Genomic DNA, 27,028 nt, shown 5'->3' with positions numbered 1-27,028 from the left:
GGAATGATTTGAGGATAGAGTGTCCTATTTACTGTTCCAGCGTAGCTGCTTTCATATAAGAGGCACTTGATAAATGCTTTTTTTTTTTTAATGGTTTTGAAGAAAGGCTTAAGGTAAATTTTCCCTATTATATACCTAAGCAATAATTTTTGAACCCATTTTACATTTATCATGATTAAATTACATCTTTTTTGTCTGTAACCTTTTGGTGCTCTGTTTTTTATTCTGTCATCTGTCTTATGAGCAGTCACTTCCAGCTTCTGTGTGGAATACAGATTTGAGAAGCATTCCTTTTGTGTCAATACCATTGAATAAAAGAAATATTATAAAAGAAGAATTTTTTTTCAATCTGATACAGTGGCTTGGTGGAAAGCATGCTAGATTCTGTAGGCCTTAATTATACTATTGTTATTAGCACTGGTAATTTACATTGTTTCTATATAAGTCATTTTGACTTTCAGAATTTCAGGCACTTCATCTTACTTTACCTGCCTCAAAGAGTTGATAGGATAGTCAAGTATGATAATATTTTTAAAAGCAGTTTTAAAAATTGTTTAAAAAATTATATAAATTTAAGTCAGTGCTGAGTGGCAATACATCTTCACTGAAATTTTGTGATTTGTTTTATAACTACTGATCTCCTAAGGTTTGAATAATTTGATTAATAAAAATGTATTCATACATAGTTTTACTTCCCTAAAGTTTAGTAATTTGGTTTGTCACTGGAAGCAGGGGTGGAGAGAAGAGTTCTTTCAGGGTTATGATCCAAGTCATATTCTTGAAATACAGCCTTTGTTACTGTATTTTGTGCTACAGAGGACTTTGTTTTTTGCAATTGAAATTATGAGCCTATGAAATTTTATCAGCTTCTTTGAAAAAAAAAAATCTGTGTCAGCATTGTGTTTGTTCTGCTAATTTACCTTGACTTTTTTTTTTTTTTTTTTTTTGGCGGTACTCGGGCCTCTCACTGTTGTGACCTCTCCCATTGCGGAGCACAGGCTCCGGACACGCAAAGCTCAGCGGCCATGGCTCACGGGCCCAGCCGCTCCGCGGCATGTGGGATCTTCCCAGACCAGGGCACGAACCGCGTTCCCTGCATCGGCAGGCGGACTCTCAACCACTGCGCCACCAGGGAAGCCCTTACCTTGACTTTTATTGAAAGGCAGTTTATTTTAATTTTAGTACCAGTACTATGGAAAGTCATGGAAATATTTAATGATCATGTATTGAACTTCTCTGATGAGCAGGAAATTATCTTGTCTGCCTGACTTTTAATAGATGACATTCACCCACTGGATCTGCCAAACCAGTGTGTAAAGATACTGTATCAGACTCTTAACTGAAAATTCAAATAGAAGTCAAATTCAGACACATAATAATCAGGTTTTACTTTATGCATGTCCCAGAACACTGGGGAAAATATTAAATCAATCCTGACGCAGCTACCTTTCCCCCATTCTGATTATGAAGATCTTAATTTAACCCTTTCCTGTGTAAATTTTTTTTAATTTAATTTATTTTTTTTATACAGCAGGTCCTTATTAGTCATCCATTTTATACACTTCAGTGTATACATGTCAATCCCAATTTCCCAATTCATCACACCACCACCCCCACCCCACCCCCGCTGCTTTCCCCCCTTGGTGTCCGTATGTTTGTTCTCTACATCTGTGTCTCAATTTCTGCCCTGCAAACTGGTTCATCTCTACCATTTTTCTAGGTTCCACATATATGCGTTAATATATGATATTTGTTTTTCTTTTTCCAGCTTACTTCACTCTGTATGACAGTTTGTAGATCCATCCACGACTCTACAAATGACCCAGTTTCGTTCCTTTTTATGGCTGAGTAATATTCCATTGTATATATGTACCACACCTTCTTTATCCATTCGTCTGTCAATGGGCATTTAGGTTGCTTCCATGACCTGGCTATTGTAAATAGTGCTGCAGTGAACATTGGGGTGCATGTGTCTTTTTTTTTTTTTTTTTCTTTTGCGGTATGTGGGCCTCTCACTGTTGTGGCCTCTCCTGCTGCGGAGCACAGGCTCCGGACGTCCAGGCTCAGTGGCCATGGCTCACAGGCCCAGCCGCTCCGCGGCATGTGGGATCTTCCCAGACCAGGGCACGAACCCGCGTCCCACTGCACCACCAGGGAAGCCCAAGAATTTCATTCTTTTACATGTAGCTGTCCAGTTTTCCCAGCACCACTTATTGAAGAGACTCTCTTTCCTCCATTGTATATCCTTGCCTCCCTTGTCATAGATTAGTTGACCATAGGTGTGTGGGTTTATCTCTGGGCTTTCTATCTTGTTCCATTGATCTATATTTCTGTTTTTCTGCCAGTACCATATTTTCTTGATTACTGAAGCTTTGTAGTATAGTCTGAAGTCAGGGAGTCTGATTCCTCCAGCTCTGCTTTTTCCCTCAAGACTGTTTTGACTATTTGGGGTCTTTTGTGTCTCCATTCAAATTTTAAGATTTGTTTTTCTAGTTCTGTAAAAAATGCCATTGGTAATTTGATAGGGATTGCATTGAATCTGTAGATTGCTTTGTGTAGTATAGTCATTTTCACAATATTGATTCTTCCAATCCAAGAACATGGTATATCTCTCCATCTGTTGGTATCATCTTTAATTTCTTTCATCAGTGTCTTATAGTTTTCTGTATACAGGTCTTTTGTCTCCCTAGGTAGGTTTATTCCTAGGTATTTTTATTCTTTTTGTTGTTATGGTAAATGGGAGTGTTTCCTTAATCTCTCTTTCAGATTTTTCATCATTAGTGTATAGGAATGCAAGAGACTTCTGTGCATTAATTTTGTATCCTGCAACTTTACCAAATTCATTGATTAGCTCTAGTAGTTTCCTGGTGGCATCTTTAGGATTCTCTATATATAGTATCATGTCATCTGCAAACAGTGACAGTTTGACTTCTTCTTTTCCAATTTGTATTCCTTTTATTTCTTTTTCTTCTCTGATTGCCATGGCTAGGACTTCCAAAACTATGTTGAACAATAATGGTGAGAGTGGACATCCTTGTCTTGTTCCTGATCTTAGAGGAAATGCTTTCAGTTTTTTGCCATTGAGAATGATGTTTGCTGTGGGTTTGTCATATATGGCCTTTATTATGTTGAGGTAGGTTCCCTCTATGCCCACTTTCTGGAGAGTTTTTATCATAAAAGGGTGTTGAATTTTGTCAAAAGCTTTTTCTGCGTCTATTGCGCTGATCATATGGTTTTTATCCTTCAGTTTGTTAATATGGTGTATCACATTGATTGATTTGCATATATTGAAGAATCTTTGCATCCCTGGGATAAATCCCACTTGATCATAGTGTATGATCCTTTTAATGTGTTTTTGGATTCTGTTTGCTAGTATTTTGTTGAGGATTTTTGCATCTATATTCATCAGTGATATTGGTGTGTCATTTTCTTTTTTTGTAGTATCTTTGTCTGGTTTTGGTATCAGGGTGATGGTGGCCTGATAGAATGAGTTTGGGAGTGTTCCTTCCTCTGCAATTTTTTTGGAAGAGTTTGAGAAGGATGGGTGTTAGCTCCTGTCTAAATGTTTGATAGAATTCACCTGTGAAGCCATCTTGTCCTGGACTTTTGTTTGATGGAAGATTTTTAATCACAGTTGCAATTTCATTACTTGTGATTGGTCTGTTCATAGTTTCTCTTTCTTCCTTGTTCAGTATTGTAAGGTTATACCTTTCTAAGAATTTGTCCAGAGCTTCCCTGGTGGTGCAGTGGTTGAGAGTCTGCCTGCCAATGCAGGGGACACGGGTTCGTGCCCCGGTCGGGGAAGATCCCACATGCCGCGGAGCGGCTAGGCCCATGAGCCATGGCTGCTGAGCCTGCGCCTCCGGAGCCTGTGCTCCGCAACGGGAGAGGCCACAACAGTGAGAGTCCCGCGTACCACAAAGAAAAAAAAGAAAAAAGAATTTGTCCATTTCTTCCAGGTTGTCCATTTTATTGGCATAGAGTTGTTTGTAGTAGTCTCTTAGGATGCTTTGTATTTCTGTGGTGTCTGTTGTAACTCCTCCTTTTTCATTTCTAATTTTATTGATTTGAGTCCTCTCCCTCTTTTTCTTGATAAGTCTGGCTCATGGTTTATCAATTTTGTTTATCTATTCAAGGAACCAGCTTTTAGTTTTATTGATCTTTGCTATTGTTTTCTTTGTTTCTGTTTCATTTATTTCTGCTCTGATCTTTATGATTTCTTTTCTTCTGCTAACTTTGGGTTTTGTTTGCTCTTCTTTCTCTAGTTCCTTTTGGTGTAAGGTTAGATTGTTTATTTGAGATTTTTCTTGTTGTTTCTTGAGTATAGCTATAAACTTCCCTCTTAGAACTGGTTTTGCTGCATCCCATAGGTTTTGGATCGTCGTGTTTTCATAGTCATTTGTCTCTAGGTATTCTTTGATTTCCTCTTTGATTTCTTCAGTGATCTCTTGGCTATTTAGTAACGTATTGTTTAGCATCCATGTGTTTGTGTTTTTTACGTTTTTTTCCCTGTAATTCATTTCTAGTATTATAGCGTTGTGGTCAGAAAAGATGCTTGATATGCTTTCAATTTTCTTAAATTTACTGAGGCTTGATTTGTGACCCAAGATGTGATCTATCTTGGAGAATGTTCCGTGTGCACTTGAGAAGAAAGTGTAATCTGCTGTTTTTGGATGGAATGTCCTATAAATATCAATTAAATCTATGTGGTCTATTGTGTCATTTAAAGTTTGTGTTTCCTTATCAATTTTCTGTTTGGATGATCTGTCCATTGGTGTAAGTGAGGTGTTAAAGTCCCCCACTATTATTGTGTTATTGTTGATTTCCTCTTTTATAGCTGTTAGCAGTTGCCTTATATATTGAGGTGCTCCTATGTTGGGTGCATATATATTTATAATAGTTATATCTTCTTCTTGGATTGATCCCTTGATCATTATGGAGTTTCTTCCTTGTCTCTTGTAACATTCTTTATTTTAAAGTCTATTTTTTCTGATATGAGTATTGCTACTCCAGCTTTCTTTTGATTTCCATTGGCATGGAATATCTTTTTCCATCCCCTCACTTTCAGTCTGTATGTGTCCCTAGGTCTGAAGTGGGTCTCTTGTAGACAGCATATATATGGGTCTTGTTTTTGTATCCATTCAGCAAGCCTGTGTCTTTTGGTTGGAGCATTTAATCCATTCACGTTTAAGGTAATTATCAATATGTATGTTCCTATTACCATTTTCTTAATTGTTTTGGGTTTGTTTTGTAGGTCCTTTTCTTCTCTTGTGTTTCCCACTTAGAGAAGTTCCTTTAGCATTTGTTGTAGAGCTGGTTTGGTGGTGCTGAAGTCTCTTAGCGTTTGCTTGTCTGTAAAGCTTTTGATTTCTCCATCAAATCTGAATGATATCCTTGCTGGGTAGAGTAATCTTGGTTGTAGTTTCTTCCCTTTCATCACTTTAAGTATATCATGCCACCCCCTTCTGGCTTGTAGAGTTTCTGCTGAGGAATCAGCTGTTAACCTTATGGGAGTTCCCTTGTATGTTATTTGTCATTTTTCCCTTGCTGCTTTCAATAATTTTTCTTTGTCTTTAATTTTTGCCAGTTTGATTACTGTGTGTCTCGGCGTGTTTCTTCTTGGGTTTATCCTGTATGGGACTCTCTGCACTTCCTGGACTTGGGTGGCTATTTTCTTTCCCATGTTAGGGAAGTTTTCGACTACAATCTCTTCAAATATTTTCTCAGGTCCTTTCCCTCTCTCTTCTCCTTCTGGGACCCCTATAATGCAAATGTTGTTGCATTTAATGTTGTCCCAGAGGTCTCTTAGGCTGTCTTCATTTCTTTTCATTCTTTTTTCTTTATTCTGTTCTGCAGCAGTGAATTCCACCATGCTGTCTTCCAGGTCACTTATCCGTTCTTCTGTCTCAGTTATTCTGTTTAATCCTTCTAGTGTAATTTTCATTTCAGTTATTGTATTGTTCACCTCTGTTTGTTTGTCCTTTAACTCTTCTAGGTCTTTGTTAAACATTTCTTGCATCTTCTCAATCTTTGCCTCCATTCTTTTTCCGAGGCGTTGGATCATCTTCACTATCATTATTCTGAATTCTTTTTCTGGAAGGTTTCCTGCCTCCGCTTCAATTTAGTTGTTTTTCTCTTGTTCCTTCATCTGGTACATAGCCCTCTGCCTTTTCATCTTGTCTTTCTGTGAATGTGGGTTTTGTTCTACAGGCTGCAGGATTGTAGTTCTTGCTTCTGCTGTCTGCCTTCTGGTGGTGAGGCTATCTAAGAGGCTTGTGCAAGTTTACTGATGGGAGGGACTGGTGGTGGGTAGAGCTGGGTGTTGCTCTGGTGGGCAGAGCTCAGTAAAACTTTAATCCACTTGACTGCTGATGGGTGGGGCTGGGTTCCCTCCCTCTTGGTGGTTTGGCCTGAGGCAACCCAACACAGGAGCCTCCCTGGGCTCTTTGATGGGGCCAATGGAGGACTCTGGGAGGGCTCACACCAAGGAGTACTTCCCAGAACTTCTGCTGCCAGTGTCCTTGTCCTCACAGCAAGACAGAGCCACCCCCCGCCTCTACAGGAGACCCTCCAACACTAGCAGGTAGGTCTGGTTCAGTCTCCCCTGGGGTCACTGCTCCTTCCCCTGGGTCCCCATGCACACACTACTTTGTGTGTGCCCTCCAGGAATGGAGTCTCTGTTTTCCCCAGTCCTGTTGAAGTCCTGCAGTCAAATCCCGCTAGCCTTCAAAGTCTGATTCTCCAGGAATTCCTCCTCCCGTTGCCGGACCCCCAGGTTCAGAAGCCTGACGTAGGGCTCAGAACCTTCACTCCAGTGGATGGACTTCTGTGGTATAAGTGTTCTCCAGTCTGTGAGTCACCAGTTATGGGATTTGATTTTACTGTGATTGCGCCCCTCCTACCGTCTCATTGTGGCTTCTCCTTTGTCTTTGGATGTGGGGTATCTTTTTTGGTGAGTTCCAGTGTCTTCTTGTCGATGACTGTTCAGCAGTTAGTTGTGATTCTGGTGTTCTCCCAAGAGGGAGTGAGAGCACGCCCTTCTACTCCACCATCTTGAACCAGTCCCCTACGTGTAAATTAGTTTGATTCTTTAGTTTCTACAGTAAAAAGTGATTTCAGCATATATATCCAGCCAGTGTAAAACAACCTTGTGGTCATCATTTTTATACTAATACAAGAAGCAAACACTGAGAATGAGAGAATTGAATGAAAATGCTTGGTTTTTTCATTTCTGGCCTCTGAAGTCATATCAGCAGTCTCAGCCCACTTATCCTACATGTAATAGGAATTCTAATAAATAAGGTGGGAATATTTATGTCGAGGATCCTGGACCAAGGCTGGGTTATATGGCTTCTGGGTGTAGATATCTGGTGTGTGGGGCAGCTCGCCCAGGGATAACCATTTCTGAGTCAGGGAGCTAACAAACCTGCATGAAGTAGAGTTGGATTAGCTGCCAGTTCATTAGTTTACAATGACATTTCTCTTTTTTTATTTTGTTAAGTAGGCAAGATATGCACATAGTAAAAACTAAATTCAAAAAGTAGGAAAAGGGTATACAATGAAAAATGTCTACCGTCCCATGGCCCCCAATTTCCCTCTCTAGAGGCAGCCTTGAATGTCAGTTTCTTGAGTTTTCCCAGAGAACTCTATACATTTACAAACAGGTGTATATGTGCGTGTGTGTGTGTTTGTATCTCTTAACACACTTTTCTGTGCCTTTTTCGCTTATATATCATTTGTTTTAAAGTGTTTCTCTTTATTTTATTAGCTTTAAAAACCTAGTGTGTTTTGGGATAAACGCTGGGTGTATAATGACTAATAAGTTCTTCTTAAAATTAATAAATTTTATTAATAATAATTTTAATTGGAGTATAGTTGATTTACATTGTTAATTTCTGCTGTACAGCAAAGTGATTCAGTTACATATATATATATATTCTTGTTTTTAATCTTCTTTTCCATTATGGTTTATCATAGGATACTGAATATAGTTCTCTGTGCTATATTCAGTGTTTTTTCATCTTAAACTTCCAGGCTCATCTGTTTTGGAGTCAGTAGTGGTCTCTGCTCTGGTTACCGTGACTGACCATAAATTAGTATAAAGTGTTTTGTAGATAGAATACTCTATAAAGCTACCAGTGATATTCCATCCCTAGATTTCCTAATGTACCACTAATGAGTCATGTGTAAGAAGTGTTGATTGATTTGCGTGATCTATGTCCAGCAAATATACAGTGAGCATGAGGTGTGGGGTTTTGTTTTGTTTTTAAGAAACTCTTGAAAAGTGCTTCATGTTTTACATGTGTTTATATCCATCAGATGCTTCTCATTTAATCCTATGAATAGCCTGGTCACTGCTTTAGCCAGCAATGCGTTCTTTATTCACCATCATCCTTTTGTTCTCTATTTCCATGTGTCTTCTAATCAAAGAAACTCAAAGTAATCACCAGCTATTTGTGGTACTAGGATGTGTTAAATATTTTGTAATCCTGAAAGGCTAGTGTAATTGGAGGAGGAAGTGTGAGTTGAGATTAATTAGAGAAATGCTGTTAGAAAACAGTAGATACAGTTTTCGTTTTTACCTCTTCAACAATGTTAGGGATTGTTAATGATTGCAATCGGGTGTGGTAAATTCTGGTAATTTGATATGTTCTATGAATAATACATAACAGATTTAGGGTAATTCCCTCACTTTCTGCAGTTCCTGCACAGAAATTTTTTTACTTAACAAATATTTTTATTAAAAATATTTTCCCGGTAACTTTAAGGTTAGAATAATTGCTACACATTATCATCAGTGGGCATGATATACTTACTAGTCTAAGGGGAGATATTTTAGGTTTCTAAATAGGATATCATTTTTTCCTCATTGATTCTGTTTTCACCTTCACATTAAAATTATTGAAGGTTTGTATACAAACAGCATTAATAAAATTATTTGGAGTGGGGTGCATTTCTCTAAACATTCTTCTAAGAATAAGAATAGTGTCCTTATTCAAAGATTTCACTATAGATTGGGTTGATAGGCTATTTATTGGCTAATCTGGGATCCTAGCCACTATTAATGATACACTTCTAGGTGAAATTTTTTTCTCTGTTCCAAAAAAGTCATGTATTTTTTAAAAAAAAACTCTTGACATGAAACTCATTCTAAAATTGAGGACTATTTCTATTTTAAGTGTTTCTCCAGGAATTACATAGCAGATAATTTTTATTTTATGCTTGAGGGCTGTTATTAACCAGTCTTAAGATATGTAATTTTTAGTTACACTTAATGTTCCTTACATTTTTTTCTTAGATTTTAACTTCTCTTTAAAATTAAAGAATGAGTCTAGATCTTGTGTTAATTTGCTACATTTTACCTATCCCTCAGTATGCCAGGAGTGTGACTCAGGGGAAAGAAACCTTTAAATTATAGTGGTAAAAATTGTTCCTGTGGTTTGGAGTAATCCACCAGAAAGATAAAGCAAATAAACTGGTACTCATCCAGCAAGAGAACCTTTTCCTATCTACTCCACAAAACCTGTGTGAAGAGCTGACAGATGTGTGACGCTTTGCCGAAGTTCATCAACTACCACTGAGAAGAGATGCAATTCCAGAGTTGATACTCATGAAAGACAACACCCAGAATATCCATCTGATGTGACTCACTGCTGCTCTTATGAAACTAAAATGTTTGTGTTTTTATTTTAGTGACATTGTATGCCTCCTGTATTCTCCTGGGAGTGTTCCTGAATAGCAGTATACCTATATTTTTTGAGCTTTTTGTGGAAACTGTCTACCCAGTTCCAGAAGGAATTACTTGTGGAGTTGTCACTTTTTTAAGTAATATGTTCATGGGAGTACTTTTGTTTTTTCTCACATTTTATCACACAGGTAAGAAATTTGACTTTTTATTTACTATCTAAACGTGTTAGGAGAGAGGTTTGTGGCACTGATGTGTAGGGAATTTATATGGAGAATTCCCACTAAGGCAAATTACTTTATTTGAGCTTTCACATGCGAAGAAAAGAAAATATCTTCTGTTGCTTTTCTTGAAAGGCATCCAGCCTGATGGAATGCATCCTCACTGCCCGCCCCCCCCAAAGTTTCTGATTTAATTAACTTGGGGTGGGGGGGTGGCAGCATTTCTACTTTTAAAAGCCAACCAGCTGATTCTAATATGCTGGTTCTCATTGAGAACCACTGATGTCTTGCTTTTAAAAGAAATACTTCAACTCTATTGTCTTAACGTTAGGTAGAAATTAAGGTCAGGAGTATATATGTAGTTTAAAGCTTTGCAGATGAATGAGAGATCACCCAAAGAGTGGATCGCCTGTATAGGACAGCTCTGTCCAATGGAACATTTTATGATAACAGAGGTGCTCTTTATCTATGCTGTCCAGCATAGTAGCCACTAGCCCATGAAGCTAATGCAGCTAGGGAACTGGATTTTTCATTTTATTTCATTTTGATTAATTTGTTTACATTTAAAGTGCTACATGTGGCTACCAAATTGGTCAGTGCAGGTATAGAGTGAACAGAAGGTTGCAGTTAGAACCCAGGGGTACACCTTTAAAGAAGGGGGTCGTCCTTACAGAGGAAGAAGGGTTGGGTTCCTGAACCCAAGTGGAGGAGTTAGCCTTGGACGAAAGGAGGTGGAGATAAGGCAGTGTGTGTGGCATAGAAGCAGAGGCCTGTGCTGAGCACATTGTTGACGGAGCTCCTTCTTGATGGCACCAACTTTCGGCTTAGAAGCCAGTTCATCTCTGAAGAGTTGGTGGGAAGGTAGTGGAGAAGGGGCTTAAGGAGAGAATGAAACTTTAAAATAGCTTTTGAGGGGGTGGGCGGAGATGCTGCAGGGACAGCTGGCAAGCTCGCTGGGCATATTGAAGGCAGGCCCCACTGGTGTTGAGGTCTGCGGGTTTGTAGTGGCTCTGTTTTGCAGTTGTTTGGTTTTCTCTGATATTCTCTTTTCTGTGGTCCAAATTCTGTCTCACTATTTTAGAAAATTGGGGCACAATTATCTAGACTTCTTTTTTGCATGTTAAAATAAGGATTTATACTTATTTTATACATCTAGACTTTTTAAATTTTATACTCGTGAGTCTTAAATATAAATCTTTAATTAATTTCTACTAGGTTTATATCCCATTTTATTTCCTTGTCTTAAATAATTGAATATTACTACTTTTTTTTTCTGGTTGCTGTTTTCTTAACTACTCATCAGATAGAGTAAATTTGGATAATTTGTACATGGAGGAATCTAATTTATAAGACTTAAATATAAGAAATGCTCTAAAATGTGACACTCCAAGAGACCTAATTGTTTCTAGGAATTCTGACAGGCTTATAATTGCAATAGTAGCCATGATAACCTCCTTGACTGGAAAAAAAAAATTTGAAATGTTCAAAGCTGATGAAACAGAATCTCCCTGGGTTTTGGACAGCTTTTGACATAGCACTTTCACCTAACAGCAAAGAGCGTCCAAATGATATATTAATTTCGTAATATAATTAACAACAAACTAGATCATTTCTGTCCATCAGTAATACAGGTAAAGAAGGTTTCAACTTTGCTAAACCTGATATACGTTTGGTTTATCCTATGAAAGAGAGTGACATTTTCGAAGGCAAGTGATATTAATAAAGTCAGACCACTCTTCACTGTCCTTCTGGAAACGTGTTTCCATTAGGGAAAATGCCATCACCAGGGTCTTTGCCTTCAATTAGTTTTCTAAACAGAATCACCTAACAGTTATTACATTATCAACTTTAACCCACTTCAGCTGTGTCATAGTTGAAACTAGGCGGCTCAGTGCCTCTCTTTTTTTGCCTGGTAAAGTATCAGAGATGGCTCTTGCCCTTAGAGTTGTAGAAACGGTTTTCCACCTCATGGACACAGGTGGGCTGAATGGTCCTTGCAGCCCGTCTGAGCATGGTTTCTCCTGTTGGATGGAAATTGTTTTGTCTTCCCAGCATTTAAAAACAACAACAGTAGATGCCAGATCATGTTATCCCCTAATAGACCTCTTGCACGTGGTCTATAGAATATAACAAACATGTATTTATTGGTCAGTTTAAAGCAGGAACTACCCCTGTGCTGTCTGACTGTGGAGGAGCCCAGTGCACTCCTACCATTGTGCCCAGCAAGCAGTGTCTCTATCACTCTCCTGGGTCTTGAGTGTGCAGCTTCCAGTTTGTTCAACAGAGACTGGTGTCTGTACATCAGCTAGTGCTCACTCCTCATTTTGCAGATTTATAGTGACCAGATACAAGCAGACATTTTTGGTTCTTTGGCACAGGCAGTGGAAGAAACAGCACCATTTCTGCTAATTTCTATCTCACTGATACAATCAAGGATTTATCTAGCTGGGGGGAGAAAGCTTCCCTCTTCTCGGTTGGTTTCTGATCATATGTTCTTATACATATCTATGTAGATGTTAAAGGTTTCTGCCTAAACTCCGTGAGTATTGTGAAAAATAAAACTTTAAATAAAAATTAATCTTAATCGAACAGGATGGTTTTCAGAACAAAAAGAACCTCAGTGTGTTTTGACATTTTAGAGTTAATGAGAAGATGAATGTAAAAGAGCTTAGACCAGGGCACAGCTGGCACTCACCAAATGTTTTGTTTCCTTCTGGATAATTAGCTGGGGATGATAGGAATTTAAACATCTAGGCTTCTATTTTAAAGAGATGCTTTTATGTGCTTATTTGTCAGTGCGTATAATGAATACACACAAACATACCCCACAACTCTCTAAGGCTAAAAAGTTCCTAGAACTATGAAAACTCTGTTGAGATTCTTTCACTTATAATTAGTTGATCTCTCCCCAAAAGTCCCACAGCAAAAGTCCACATGCCTTATAGCTGAGGTATGATGATACCTAAATTACAAATCTGAAAACTGTATAAAATTATTTCCTAAATTTTTAGTTCCGCAGCCCAGTCTGCTAAACATTTTATATAATGAATTCCCTTCCATTAGAGCCAGTGTTTGAATGTCATAATTCAGTCATTTTAAACTTGAAAAACTCACCCAGAAGTTAGTTATGTGTCAGAATTCAACTATTAGTGACATGATTGGAGGGCTTGATTTTTAATCATCATAAAAATAGGCTTTTTTTTTTTTTTTTTTTGCGCGGTACGCGGGCCTCTCACTGTTGTGCCCTCTCCCATTGCCGGAGCACAGGCGCCGGATGCGCAGGCTCAGGGGCCGTGGCTCACGGGCCTAGCCGCTCCGCGGCATGTGGGATCCTCCCGGACCGGGGCACGAACCCGTGTCCTCTGCATTGGCAGGTGGACTCTCAACCGCTGCACCACCAGGGAAGCCCCAGATAGGCAGTTTTTTAGGTCACTTCTCAAGGAAGTACTAAACTTCCTGACCAGAGTTCTTGGTTTCCCACCATGTGCTATCTGGTAGATGACTACATCAGATATGGCTTTTCAGGGCTGTACAGACTAACCCCAAAATGACCACATTAGAGTGCCTTGCCTGGCAAGATAGGCTCCACTGGTGATTTGCTTGTTGATTATGGCCATTTTGCCATCATTGATGGCGAATGTCATACAGGCTTCTATACCAACGCCACTGGCCTATTTAGAGCCCTGGGTCACAGAGTTTCCCATGTCCTGTGTTGACTCTGCTTTGGGAACCTGGACCATGTCAAAGATTTCTTGGAGTTTTTCTGACTTGGGTTTTTTAAGGGCACTTTGAAAAAAGTTACTTGCTCCTTAATATAAACATATTTGCAAAAAAATAGGAGTTGCTTCCTATAATGTTTGCTTTGTGAATCTCAGCGAGTATTTCAGACAGCACAGTGATGTTTTATTCTAATAACTTCACATACAAAATCAATTTGGAAATGCCGTTGTATGCTTTATATGCTCTGAAATGTATTCTAATGTTCTGTTTTACAGTTTGTAGCTTGTTTTGTAGTTTGTATTGGCTGTTATTTTTTGATGTTCTTGTTTTTCTAGAAGGTTTGCAGCAAGCTTTGGCTAAAAACATTAAAGGTTTTACCTCAGTCCTTTCATTTTGAAGTAGCCAACCAGGAATTTGAGGCTGCATTGTGTGCTGAGGAGGGAGGTATTGTCTAGTGGTTACCAGGAGAACAGGTTCAACAGATGTGGACTAGTGAGAAGTAATTTTCTATCTAAGAAGTAAAATAATGCAATGTGCTGGTCAAAGCTATCGGATAATTAACCTGGAGGGAAGGGAGCAGGGCATCACACTGTGAAATTGTGGTGTCAGCTGGCTTCTCTTGAGAGAGAATGGAGACAATTTTGTTAAATTACCATAATTTTGGTTGAATCACCAAAGAAACTAGAAGGTTGGTTCTGGAAGATAGTGTCTGGAACCAGACAAGTACTTGAAGCCAAAAGTGTGACATCACTGCAGGGAAAGATGAGGTGAAAAGTAGAATGGTACTTCATCCTAATTAGTTCAGCCCCAGCAGAGCCTCACCATTTGGTGCAGAGCTCTGAGTAAACCATAGCACCCACCTCACTGGAAATTGGCAGAGTCCTCAGGCTGCAGCACAGGAGATGGCAGAGAGCCAGCAGAAATGTAGAGGCAAGTCACGGGGGCTTGCGGTATGGATTTATAGTTCCTCTAGTGAAAGGCAAAGGGAACGAATGTTGGAAAGCTGTGCTCACTTTAAAAGATACAAAAGAAAATTTCGATGGGTAAGGACTCTGTTGGTTTAATTACGTCATGGCACTGGGCTCCAAAGGACCACAGCCAACTTTGCTCTGCCAAGTCAGACTGAACTTTTTTTTTTTTTTTTTTTTGTGCGGTACGCGGGCCTCTCACTGTTGTGGCTTCTCCCGTTGCGGAGCACAGGCTCTGGACGCGCAGGCTCAGCGGCCATGGCTCACGGGCCCAGCCGCTCCGCGGCATGTGGGATCTTCCCAGACCGGGGCACGAACCCGTGTCCCCTGCATCGGCAGGCGGACTCTCAACCACTGCGCCACCAGGGAAGCCCCCAGACTGAACTTTTAAGCAAGCCATTTCCTGCACATTAGAGCCCCTTAGGTGTGGTTTATGTGAATGGTTTTCAGTGGGGACATGCAGAGATTTCCATCCCTGACCTTTTTCCCTCTAAAAAGGCAAAAATTTCAAAGAACACTGGTAGTTGGTTAAGCCAGGTGAACTTAGTGAAGGGTGGATTTGACTTCTCAGAGAGAGGCACAATAGTGAAAAACAACCAACCAACAAACCATGACACTAAAGAGCAATTTTGAGTTATTTTTAGAGATTTCATCTGAACCCAGGTAGAAGGAATCGTTTTACAATTCTGATGAAATAAAGGTCTGCTTTGGCAATATTTGACTAATTTCTAGGTTTAAGGAGAGCTAGGACACGTTGATTGTTGCTGCATGTGTGTTGCTCTAGCTCCCTGTGAAATAGTCTCTAAAGTTTGGGAAATATCTCTGTTGTAGACTTCAAGTGCCATACTTTCTTTTAGCTGTTGCTTAAAATGCGACCTTACAGTAAAAGACGCTTTTAGTATAAACAGTACGCTGTTATCTCTATTTTACTACTTTTTCTTTTCGTATTTTTTCACTGCTTCTTTTTGCTTGTTAAAATTATCATCAGAAATCCAGAGGCTTTATGGTTAATATAAAAGCAGAAAATGCTTGGTGCGTCATTTCAGGGAATATTAGAATAAAGACAAGATCCCAGAGATCACAGCGTTTCTGAGTGTTTAGATTCTAGTCAGTCCAAGTAAAGGACAGAAAACAGCTTTGCATGAAAATACCATTGAAATATACATCTTTGTTCTGTGCTATAGAATAGCATGTCTGACTTTGAAAATGTAGAAATTGAGAGGTTAGGGAGGCTGCTTTTGCGAACATATTATAGGAAAAAAACGTACTTCAGCACCTTTTCTTACTGGTTGGTTTTCTGATTTCCGTTCCTGAGCATAAATTGCTCTTTTAGCCATATGAATTATGGATTAATCTAAAGCAGCAGCATAGAAATCTTTAGGATGATTTTTGAAGATTAAGGCAGTATTAGCATTCTGTAGAAGCACAGAGGGAAAAGATAAACTTATAGCAGTGCCCAAAGGTAAAAATGTACCAGGGAACCTGTTTCCTTCATTTTTTGTTGTGTTTTTATTTTTTCATTGAAATTGCTAAATGGATATTAAACTAGAGACGTTATCCGCCACCCCACCCCTCCCCGCCAGCCCCTTTATGCCAAGAAGCTGCTTACTTCTGCATGGAAGCCTCAAGTCTGACAGAGGGGGTTGGGAGAGAAGGAAGCTGAACAGATGCCTGGCTCCAAGGCCCCCGGAGCCAGAGGAAGCAGCTAGAGACAGCACAGTCGGCAGGGCAAGCATGTGTGTTTGGGTAGCAAGAGGCCCAGGATTGGCCTGTTGGAGAGTCCTGAATTCGTGAATGAGCATTTTTGAAGAAGCACGTTCTCAGTTCCATTAAATTAAAAAACAACATTATTTGAATTGCCTGTTTAGATGATTCCTGTAAATCTTCTGGTAATTGGCATCATACATAACCGTTATGTTAGTAGGAAAAAAAGACTAGAAAGAAACCAAAGTATTCACAGTAGTTTCTCTGAGAGTAGAATTTAGGATTCATTTTTTACATTTTACTTATTATATATATATATATATATGTATATGTATGTATTTTCTACTCTGTTTTACAGTGATTACTACTTGATTTTTTGCTGAGAATTAGATATTTCTTTCCCCCCAAAATTTAAAAGTGTTATCTCAAATTTCAGGTGATTTTGTTGTTTGTCTTTCTAATCCATCAGATATTTCTAAACAAGGACAAGAGTGATGGTGATGGGGGCACTTTAAAAACAAACTAACATTTAAAGGTGATTGATTTTTCTTTCTTTGAAGTAATAGATTTTTTTTTTTTTGGCCACCAAAGTCAAGTTGGGTTAAATTGATGAAAAGTCATTAACAATACTGATTAAAAATATTCCACAGGAAAGCCCTGTAACATATTACATGCATCACTTAGACTCCACATTTGTCACTGTTTATTGAAAGCCGGTTTTCAGGCCTCCCAGGGCACATTTATTATAAGTGCTTTTGAATGCAAAGCAGGTTGCTCCCAGCATACAGGTGGTGTTCTGCTGGTGACACATGAATGCTTACAACTGCATGTTTTTGTCTTACAGAGTTGTCTTGGTTCAACTGGTGCCTTCCCGGGTCGTGTTTGCTCAGTCTCCTCCTTATTCTGTGCTTCAGGGAATCCTATGACAGACTCTATCTTGATGTGGTTGTCTCAGTTTAATAGCACAGACTTGAAGGAGTGTTTAAAAAGAGACTGGAAATCAATACTGCATACTGCACATTTGCTTGGACTTGCACATCTAACAGGAAAAAAAAAAGGAGAAGAGAGAAACTTCATTCAGAGGTTTTGTTAGGTTACAGATGATCACATTAATTTAATTACTGCTAGGTAATAATAATGTGGAACTTGAGTGATAATAGTGTATTTAAAAACTGTATCAATGGCATACGTGTGCCTGAGTCTGGGGTTAGAAGTGTGACGTCTTACACAGAAAGCACTACCTAGGTAATTCCCTCTATGTTTTGTGCCAGTGCTAAACTACTGATTAATTGTAACTATGAAAAGAAGTGAAGGGTGTCTATTATATGAAGATAACTCCTTCCCTAAGCCACATATCAGAAAAGGAAGAAATGCCACTAACTTCTAAAGAAGTTTAAACCCTATGTCAGATTTTAATTATAAAATAGCCAAGAGGTGTATCAATGATAGATATTAGCCACCTGTACACTACATTTTTTTCTAATAAAGCCATTTCTTATATGACTCCTTATTTCTAATTAGATCGGAAACCTTTGGCCACCTTAATTATGGTGATCAAGTGCTTTCCAGTGACCGCAGAGCACATACTTTGTGTCTCGATCTTAACTTATCCTTGTTTCTGTGAAATACAATTTCATCTGCTAGGCTCTTAAATGATTATATTAAATGTGACTAAATGTTTAATACAGTCGCATTAAATGCTGTATGAAAAATGTAATTTTGTTCCGATTTAGCACTTTGTTAAAAGTGAAATGACAGATCCCATAGAACATCCTGTGTCTTCGGGCAGATATAGATGTGGTGGCATGGGATGGAAAATCCAGCACCAGCTGTTGCTTACCAAGGTTGCATTTTATTAAATGACCCTTGTTTGAAAATAACAATTTATAGCATTGAAACTTTCAGATCTGTTGAGTGATTTCTGAATTACTTTCTTGTATCTCAATTCAGGTTATAAAATATTCAGTTCTATATAGAGTGTATATTTGAGAGGGCAGTATTTTGCCGATACCTGCCTTCCTTCTGTGAATGACAGCTTTTTCAAAAATAATACCCACTGGACAGCTCTCAGACGTGTATTTCACTATGACATAAAATATGCTCTGGTGGGGTTATGATAGTACCACTATTCAGATTTACATAATTCCCCTCATGCTGGAAAATCAAGCACTTTCTCAAAAAGTGAAGAATGATGTTTTATCTTCATTGTTCTCAGCTTCCTCCAACCCCCTCTCTCCTTTTTTACTCGCTTGAAATTGTATCTTCATTGTCAGCTAAATATATATTTTATTTGTCTTCTTCTGGACAGCAGAGTGTAAGGCAGCTCCTTGTATTAGCCAAGGTGGTGAAGTATGGTTAAGGGGACCTGGTCAGCACTTAATTGACTCATCTCCACCATATTCGCACACACCATCACACACAGTCCCAGATACCCCTCCTTTCCCCCTTGGTAAGTTGAAGGCTATGCTTTTACTAACCTCGGTCCTAGAGGAGGATGCTATTACCGTCAGGCCTTCTAAGATCCAAAATTGTGCAACCTGGAAAGTAAGAAAACCCTCAAATTTAACATCTGTCTTCAGTCACCTTTAGATCATCCCCCTTTAGAACCACCCTGCTAATAACTTAGCAGCCAGAACTGAAAGAACTGAGGAACTTGCTAAAGAGAAGAAGAAAACCTGTGAAAGCTAGGCTTAGTTCCTGTTAACTCTGTCGTTCTTCTCAAATAAAAATAAAAGGAAAGCAAAGCAGAATTCTTAAGGGTAATTGAAAGCCAGCCAGTCCAGGTATCAATAGTCCATGACCCAGGTGCTAAAATGACCACCACCCCTTCCTGTTTAGAATGAATCTAGAAAGGTGAGGGAAGAATTATGATGCATTTGGTTTTAGTCAGAACTGTTGTGTTTGAGGACACTCCTATATAAAATTTTGCTATAAGACTTCTCATACAGAGCATTTTAATTATGGTTAATTCTACTTTTAACACATAGTGAAAAATAACATTAAAAAATATTACCTAAATGACTGATTAGTTCAAAGACAGACCAAATGGGTAGTGATTTTAAATTCTTGCGTTGTACCAGGCACCAACCACTGTTTTTAGCATACGTGAGATGAGATGAGTTGAGATGAGAGGTGTCCATTTGTCTCACTTACATCCGCTTAACCCCTCCAGCAGATAATTGTTCTAATCACAAGCTGCAGCTGTTTTAAATGATCAAGATTTCATGTACCAAACCTGATAGAAAGAGAACCAAAATATTCTAGGGGGAGGGGGAGGATTACACATTATTTACCTACCTGTATATGTCATAAATTTTTTTTTTACTTTTGTATTTCTCACATGCATCAAAAGACCAGCCATAATCTTGGCACTCTATAAACAAACATTAAAGAGTCCTGATGAATTTTATAATTGAAAAAAATCTTAACCCTCTACTAATCCAAGCACTCACTTTAGAATTTATAGGAACAGCCCCAGAGAGGTAAAGCATCTTGCCAAAGGTCACAATCCTAGTTAATGACAAAAGTAAAACTAACTAAAACCCACATCTTCTGACTCCCAAAGCAGTCTTTTTTTCTCTACCTCAGAGAATTGCAGCTTAATTTGGACATTTTGGGGTGTTGGTGAATACTCTTTCATGTTCAAAAACGATGGGGCTTAAGAGTAAGATACTGTTAAAATTAGGTGATTGCTTGATTTCTAAGTAAAATCTGTCTTTTTTTCTTCATCGCTATCCCGTTGGTGCTCTAACATCTCTAAGTCTTAGCTTGCAGTGAGTGACGCGATCTGAAAAGTTTCTGATGAATAATTCAGTCCTCATAAACCAAGTCAACAGCATTATTAATTGGTAAGGACATGTTATAGTGTAAGTTCCCTGTGGCTTATCAGTGAATATTTCACAGTTGATGGGAAGAAGCATTTCTTAATATGGTCCCTGGTGGAGATATAGAACAGATAATTACATACACAAATGCATTTCACTGGAGGGTAGAGCTAATAAAATAACAAGAGGGAGTCAAGCACCATTTTGTATATTTAAGCATATATGGCCTAAGGGCCATGTTTTATCATAGATCATACGTTCATGTTTAATTATTGAGAATGTTTACAGCTTGCCTTTCTAATGAGGGATTCAAGCGAAGAGATTTTAAATTGAGATTAAATTCTCATCTACTCTTCTTTTTTTCTTTTACTATTTTTACTAAAATCTAGGCATTCATCTTGCTGTTTGCATAAGTACAAGCTTCACTTTAAACTCAAGATCAAGTGCATAGTAGATGTTTTAACTTAATGTTAAAAATCACATTAATTCCACATTTGTCCCAGAAACAATAAGTACAGGAATTACTGTGATTATACCATATTATCAAGGAAGTGCAAAAGCTGTGACATGAAGAAAGTGTCCTATTAAAAAAGAAATATATAGAAAACTATGAGGAAATTTCATCAGACCTATTTCATAAATGTAGGAAAAATAGAATTCCACTTTAACTTGTATGATTATAATCATATAGAAAAGAGCGAGATAAAGCTTATTTCCATACTGTCAACAGTTTGCTAATCTGTTGGGAAATAAAAACAATACTGACGGGGGAGAGTGTTGGACCATCCCAGAAGGACAAAACTTGACAGGGAAAGTTTCAGGTGCTCTTTTAACAGCATCCATTGGGTAGTCTGTGCTCAACAGTGGTGAGTGTCTGCTCAGTAAGCAGACATCTTGGCCATCCTGAGCACTCATGTCCTTTCAGGTGTCTTCCCGGTTCAGCTGGAACCTCAAACTTAGGAGATGACCTCTAGGAACTAATACCAAGGCCCTTAAGAGACTCTTGAGGGTGTCACCTCTGGCCAGGGGATGAGAATGATAAGAGGCTGTGGGCAGAGAGTACAGGCAATGACATGCCCTAAATCTCTCCCCTGAACCACTTCTCTTTTTATAAATAATTTTAGTTTGCTCTTGGTCAGGACTGAAACATCAGCCCCTTGTTTCACCTGAAGTTTCCTGAGGTTCTTCGCTTGTCCTCACTGCCCTGTACCTCAGCTTTCTGAACACTTGCATGAATCTGCCCTCTGTTCCATCCTGGTCTCTGCTTCCTTGAGCTGACTTCCTGGCATAGGCTTCTTTACCCTCAACCCCTCCCTAAGCTCCAGGGCCGAAAACACAGTCTCCTTCCTGCCTAGTAGTAAAGCCATACACCCAGGCTGCCCTCTCATGAATAGGATGCTAGCATGAGAAGAACATAAACAAATCCAGGCACTCTGGAAAGATTTAACAGTTATTCTCACAGCCAAGTCGTATAAGTTAGAATATTCCCCTGAAATGGGAAGGGAATTACAAAAGTCTCTAACAAGTTTCTTGTGTTATTATTTCTTGTACTTTTATTTTTTTTTAATGCCTTTTGTTTCTTTGTTTATTTATTTATTTATTTATTGGCCAGGCAGCATGCGGGATCTTAGTTCCCCGACCAGGGATCAAACCTGCGCCCCCTGCACGTTGGAAGTGCGGAATCTTAACCAGTGGACCACCGGGGGAGTCCCTATTTGTTGTACTTTTAGAATGTGGACTAACTTGCCTTGTGTAGTCTTTCTCTTGTGTCTTGGAACCTGGTAGGCCTCAGACAATAGCCTTCTAGCTCAGCCAACACTCAAAAAGAGAGCAAAAAGCTGCCCCACCCTAGCTGTTCTGTTCATTCAACAAGGGAGAATTAATTTTTTAAAAACAGCTAAAAAATGAAACAAAACATGAAATTCATTTCAGCAACCTTGGAAAAATGCTAAAAACACATCAAACCATTTTAGCTCTAAACATGCTACGTTTGGTACATTGCGAGGCTTGGGGCTCCAGAAGGGATGCCAGAAGATCAGCCCTACAGCACAGCACTCTTGGGGTTCCACCAGGCTCTTCCAGTTTACAAGCGAGGCTTCTGCAGTCTTGATCAAAATGGCAAGAATGACTTGGAGGCACTTTTGATTTACCTTAATGATAGAAAATGATGCTTTTTTAAACTACAATTTAATTTAGACTTCCTCTAGTTCAGATTGGCTTTCTTCCCATTTACCTGAAAGAATTGTAGAATCAGAGATGAGGATTTAATCCAACACTCCATTTTACAAATAAGTAAATAGAGAAGATTTCAGGTTAAATGACAGCTCAGTTTTAGCAGATCACTCGACTCCTATACCAGCATTCTTTCCATAAGTGATCAGTGTGTTAACCAGAAATAATTTAAGTAAAATTTCTTTCAAATTTTTGAAAATTAAAACACGTGAGTGTATACCCATTATAAAATACCAGTACAGAAATATAAAGTGAAGTCTACCTCCAAACATATGCTGGTTGATCCATTCTCCTTTTCAGAGATAATCCCTATGCGTCCTTTCAGAAAATTTTCTATGCATTTACCTACATCAAGTATAAAAACAGAGAGGATTTAAAATCAAGTGATCTCAGGAACTATTTCTTAAGACCATGTTGGCATGAACACTTGGGCAGGAGTTTCTGAGCTCCTTATTTTTCTCCAAGACAAATCTGTATCAACTGTAGCAGTGGTTAATGGAGACATTTTACAGACCTGGTTATGTACCATCAAGCTCTATCATATTCTGAAGTTTAAAGGTGAACTTCAATATGCAATATTGGTTTTCTTATTGGAAATATAGACAGTTTTTAATGCTGCCAACTAAGGCCCATGCCCCGTGAGAGAAGAAAATGAATGATCTACCCCCAAAATCCAAACGGATTTTCTTGAGAGGGTTTTCTTGGCTGTCCATCTCAGCAGAGGCACGCCATACTGTAGAAAGCAGAAAGTCGAGAAAGACAGCTTATGCCATCCCATTTTTTAGAAAAATAATAGCTAATGAAGACTCTGGTAATCCTTAACTATTTTCCTGGTCACCTTCCTTAGCTGTTCTAACTTTCAAGCTACCAGTAAAATTGATGAACTGTAGTAGGACAAGAACTTACATTTGTTTGGTCACTTCTTTCTTTCCTGCCATCTTTCCCATCAGGCTTTCCCCTTTCTGGTTGTATCTTCCTATTTATTTCTGACTGTGCTTGGAAGCAAGCTGTGTGAAACCCACATTGTCTGAGTTGCCCATATTATTGAAGAGAGCTGGCCAATTTCTTCATGAACTAGACTAGAGAGGACAGAAAAAGAGCCCTAGCCTAGGAGCCCCAGGGCCCAGCTCGTGGCCAGGCCTGATGTCTTCAGCTGTTTGACCCTGACCAAGTCCCTTCATTCCTCATTTACCCACAATTCTAAAATGAAAGAGTGAACAAAGATGTTCCCTAAGGTCTCTTCCAGTTCAGAAATTCAGGTCCATTCTATTTAAATGTTAGGAAATGACTGATGTACATGCACCTGTTTGTGCAGTAGCCCTCCTCCTGTGAGTCCCTACACGTGAACACACAGACTCTTCCACCACGCACACATTCAGCAACAAGAAGAAATGGCTTCTTCATTGCCTGTGCTAGAAGATGAGCTATAGGTACTGTTTATTTCCCCAAAGGACCTTATATATGAAATGCAGCATTTATTAAATTTATCATATGTGATACGAGAAAATGTGTCATCTGCTGTTGAGATAGCATCCTGGGAGCCAGGTCAGAGTACTGCATTTGCTCACTGGAGTCAGGACAAACCAGAAACCCATCCTTTGGTTTGGTTTGATTCATCGTGAGTCAGCAGCGACTTGGCACCTGTAGAAATCAAACTGTTGGATCAGATGGTAAAGGTGATCCTTGAACTGATATTTCTAGAGTTACAGCACCGAACTGATATTTCTAGAGTTACAGCACCGAAGAATTGTAAGTTGCTCTGCAACAGTGTTGTCTCTAATGGCCAGATTCTGCCAGTAGAGCTGTGCATATATCTTTTATAGAGTGAGAACAGAGGTTTAGTAGGTCATGTCTGATCTGTACCCAGGTGTTAGGAAACAAGGCTTCACTGAAATTATAACATGGGCACAAAAGCTGTCAGAGAAATGAACCAAAAGTCCAGCCTGAGAGTCAGGAGGCCTGGGTTTCAGTTTCTCTCTCCAGGGCAGCTGCTGAGCACCTTGGGGCTTTGGAAAAGTCACCTGTTCTCTCTGGACCCTGGCTTCCTCTAAAATAGAAGGGTCAAGTGGATGTTCCTTTTTGCTGAAGAGTTTTATAGCATCTAATATACACTTATTTGGTCACACACCAGACAGAAAGTAGAAAACAACACAAGTGCAATACCTTTCCACTGGTCCTTCCAGTTACACATTATCTTTCAAACAAGCAAGGAGCTTCTACAAGGAAGGCCCCATTAGTTATGCATTATAGGTGCCAGGCAGTTATGGAAACTCTCAGGCCACCGACATATCCACTATTCCTTCATTCACGCTTTTATTCATTCTATATACAGAGTAATTACATGTGTGCAGTGTGTGCCTGTGAAGGAGAATCAGAAAAACAAAAGATGTTTCTACCCTTCAGGACATTTTAGACAGATTTTTTTAAAAAAAACAAATACTCTCCTGAACTAGCTAGAAAAAGGAATAATGAGAGTTTTCCAAATAATTATGCATAGCAGGAACCCAATTTTTTTTTCTTGTACCATCATTAACCATAACTGATTTCAAGGGAAGGTATTCTGTTCCACTGGAATTTCCACCATAGGCAGAACCTGTATCTGTCTGGGAGCACTGAATCAATTTTCACATGAGGAATCCCAAGCCTTCCCATCATCCCATGGCTGGGGAGTGGGTTACTATTCCTTTAGGAAGTTGGGAAGATTGTTGGCACCTCCAGCTTCCTCTGAAGACAAGACTTAATTACAAACACACCAAGATACACATAAGGCCTTGTGCATTTCCTTTCTAAAAGGAATTTGAATTTTAACAGAGAACAAAGACTAAACACCAACAGAAAGGGTTTCTAGTGATAGAACTTGGGACATCAGCCCATCAGAGAGAGAAGGGCTGCTTTGGGGGCAGGAGACCCTATGGGAGCCCTTCAGCTGTGTCCACACTTGAGGCATCGCTATTGCAGTCCTGGCCTTCTAAGCCTTTGCAGAAACCTAAAGATGCTCAAAAGGGCAGGTTTTAGTTCTGCAGATGGGTTTATTTACTGCCAATGTCCCCACCTCCAAATTTACTTCCCTCTTCACCGGAAATAAATCTTTTGGAGGCTTATGAAAATTAAGTATTAGGAAAATTCTGCCCCCGTCCTACTAGATTGCATCTACAAGTCCAAACAAAATCGCTTCCTTGACTTACATGCCTATAAGGTCAAGGAAGGTCTGTATCTCGGAGGAGCGGGCCTGGAAGAAGTCAGGGCAGGTGCCTGATCCCACCCCTCCTGCTATAGGCAGCACGGGGCTGCCCACTGGAATCCTGCTAAAATGGAGGGCTGTGCTGGGGTGGTCCTTTTCTCTCAGTCCTTCCCTGAACTCACTAATTCACATTACACTGCTCTTCCTGATCAATAACTTATTGAGGAGAAGATCAGTAAATGACGTAAATGTCTCCAGTGGAGCCGTCCCCCTCCATGACCCCACTGTCCTTTTAGTCTGCGCCTCAGAATCCTCATTCCGTGTCCCATAGAAACGCAGTTACCCTTGTCCTTTTCAGGGAAAAAGACATTGATTGAGAGCTTAGCCCTGACATTTCACCCTCTTATCTCAGAACACAGAAGCCCCTTCACGTTTGTTGTCTTTTTTACTCAAGGTTAATATAGATCCCCAGGCACTGGCAACTCCATGCTGCATTCTGTTGCCTATAATTGTCCTTCCATCTAATTGGGCGAAAGGCTACTCTAATGAACAAGCTACTGATTCCCTTACCTATTCACTCTTTTATCAGTATTCCTTTACCAGTAAATTCTTTGTTATCTAGGTCCTGAAATTTATTTCATGTTTTTTTAAACTTTAAATTTTTTCTTACAAAATTGCTTCTTTTATCTTATAGCAGACTGTGATCTTTTTGCTTCTGAGTACTTTATAATACAATTCGAATATAATAGAACATTCTAAAATAAAGCCAGGCAGTGATTTCATCCTAACCACTATTAAATGCTGAGAGAGGCAGATCATATTTTTTTAAAAAGAGAGGAGAGCTGGGATGGAGGAAGCTGGATCTCATAATTCAACCAGTATATTTCGGGCTCCGGCTGCATGCTGAGCACAGGGCTAGGCTCTGAAGATGCAGAAACAAAGAAGACAGCATCCTGGCCCTCAGAGAGATTCATATTCTGATGAGTCCATTCATAACAACTGTAATTCAAACCTAGCAACACCCCCAAAAGCTGTTGGAAGCTTTGTAGCTTATTTCTATGACTGTCTATGGGATCGTACTCTGTTTGGAAAAATACGCTCTAAATCCTGCTTTCTTGGGCCGTTAGAAATCCGTGCTTGTCCCTAATCCGTTTTTATAGTTACGTGTAACCTTCATAGAGTAAAAAATGCGTCTGGACGGCTTTTGAAGTGTCAGGCAGAGAAATCTGTTTTGATGGCTTGAAAAGAAGTGGAAAAGTTTTAGGGAAAGCTAACAAGCTTCCAAAGAGTTTAGATCTGCTAGTGTCCAGACATGGGATTAGGCAGAGGGAAAAGCCTTCTAGCAAGTGGGAGCTGGGGCCATGTAAGCATGGAGACCCCACTGAAGGAGTCAGCGAGATAGAAGCCAGGCTACAGGCGTTTGTTGATATGTCTGCTGAGTGAAAGTGGAGAAGGAGGTTTGGAGGTAGGGAGTTGTGGTGGAAGCAGATTCT

The 27,028-nt window shown here is 39.3% G+C and overlaps 1 protein-coding gene across 1 annotated transcript in view; it reads left to right on the top strand.

The window, feature by feature from the left end:
- SLC49A4 (solute carrier family 49 member 4) overlaps positions 1-24,791 on the top strand; it is a 95,906-nt gene extending 71,115 nt beyond the window's left edge. Inside the window, exons 8-9 of the mRNA XM_004278569.4 lie at positions 9,694-9,876; positions 17,143-24,791. Coding sequence (XP_004278617.1) covers positions 9,694-9,876; positions 17,143-17,258 — 299 coding nt within the window. The 3' untranslated portion in view covers positions 17,259-24,791. The remainder of the gene's footprint in view (positions 1-9,693; positions 9,877-17,142) is intronic.
- The last annotated feature ends 2,237 nt before the right edge of the window (positions 24,792-27,028 follow it).

Source organism: Orcinus orca, chromosome 5, assembly GCF_937001465.1.
Source record: "Orcinus orca chromosome 5, mOrcOrc1.1, whole genome shotgun sequence".
NCBI classification, from domain to species: Eukaryota; Metazoa; Chordata; class Mammalia; order Artiodactyla; family Delphinidae; genus Orcinus; species Orcinus orca.
The sequence above is the reverse complement of the archived record's forward strand: the minus strand, read 5'-3'. Positions and strand labels throughout refer to the sequence as shown.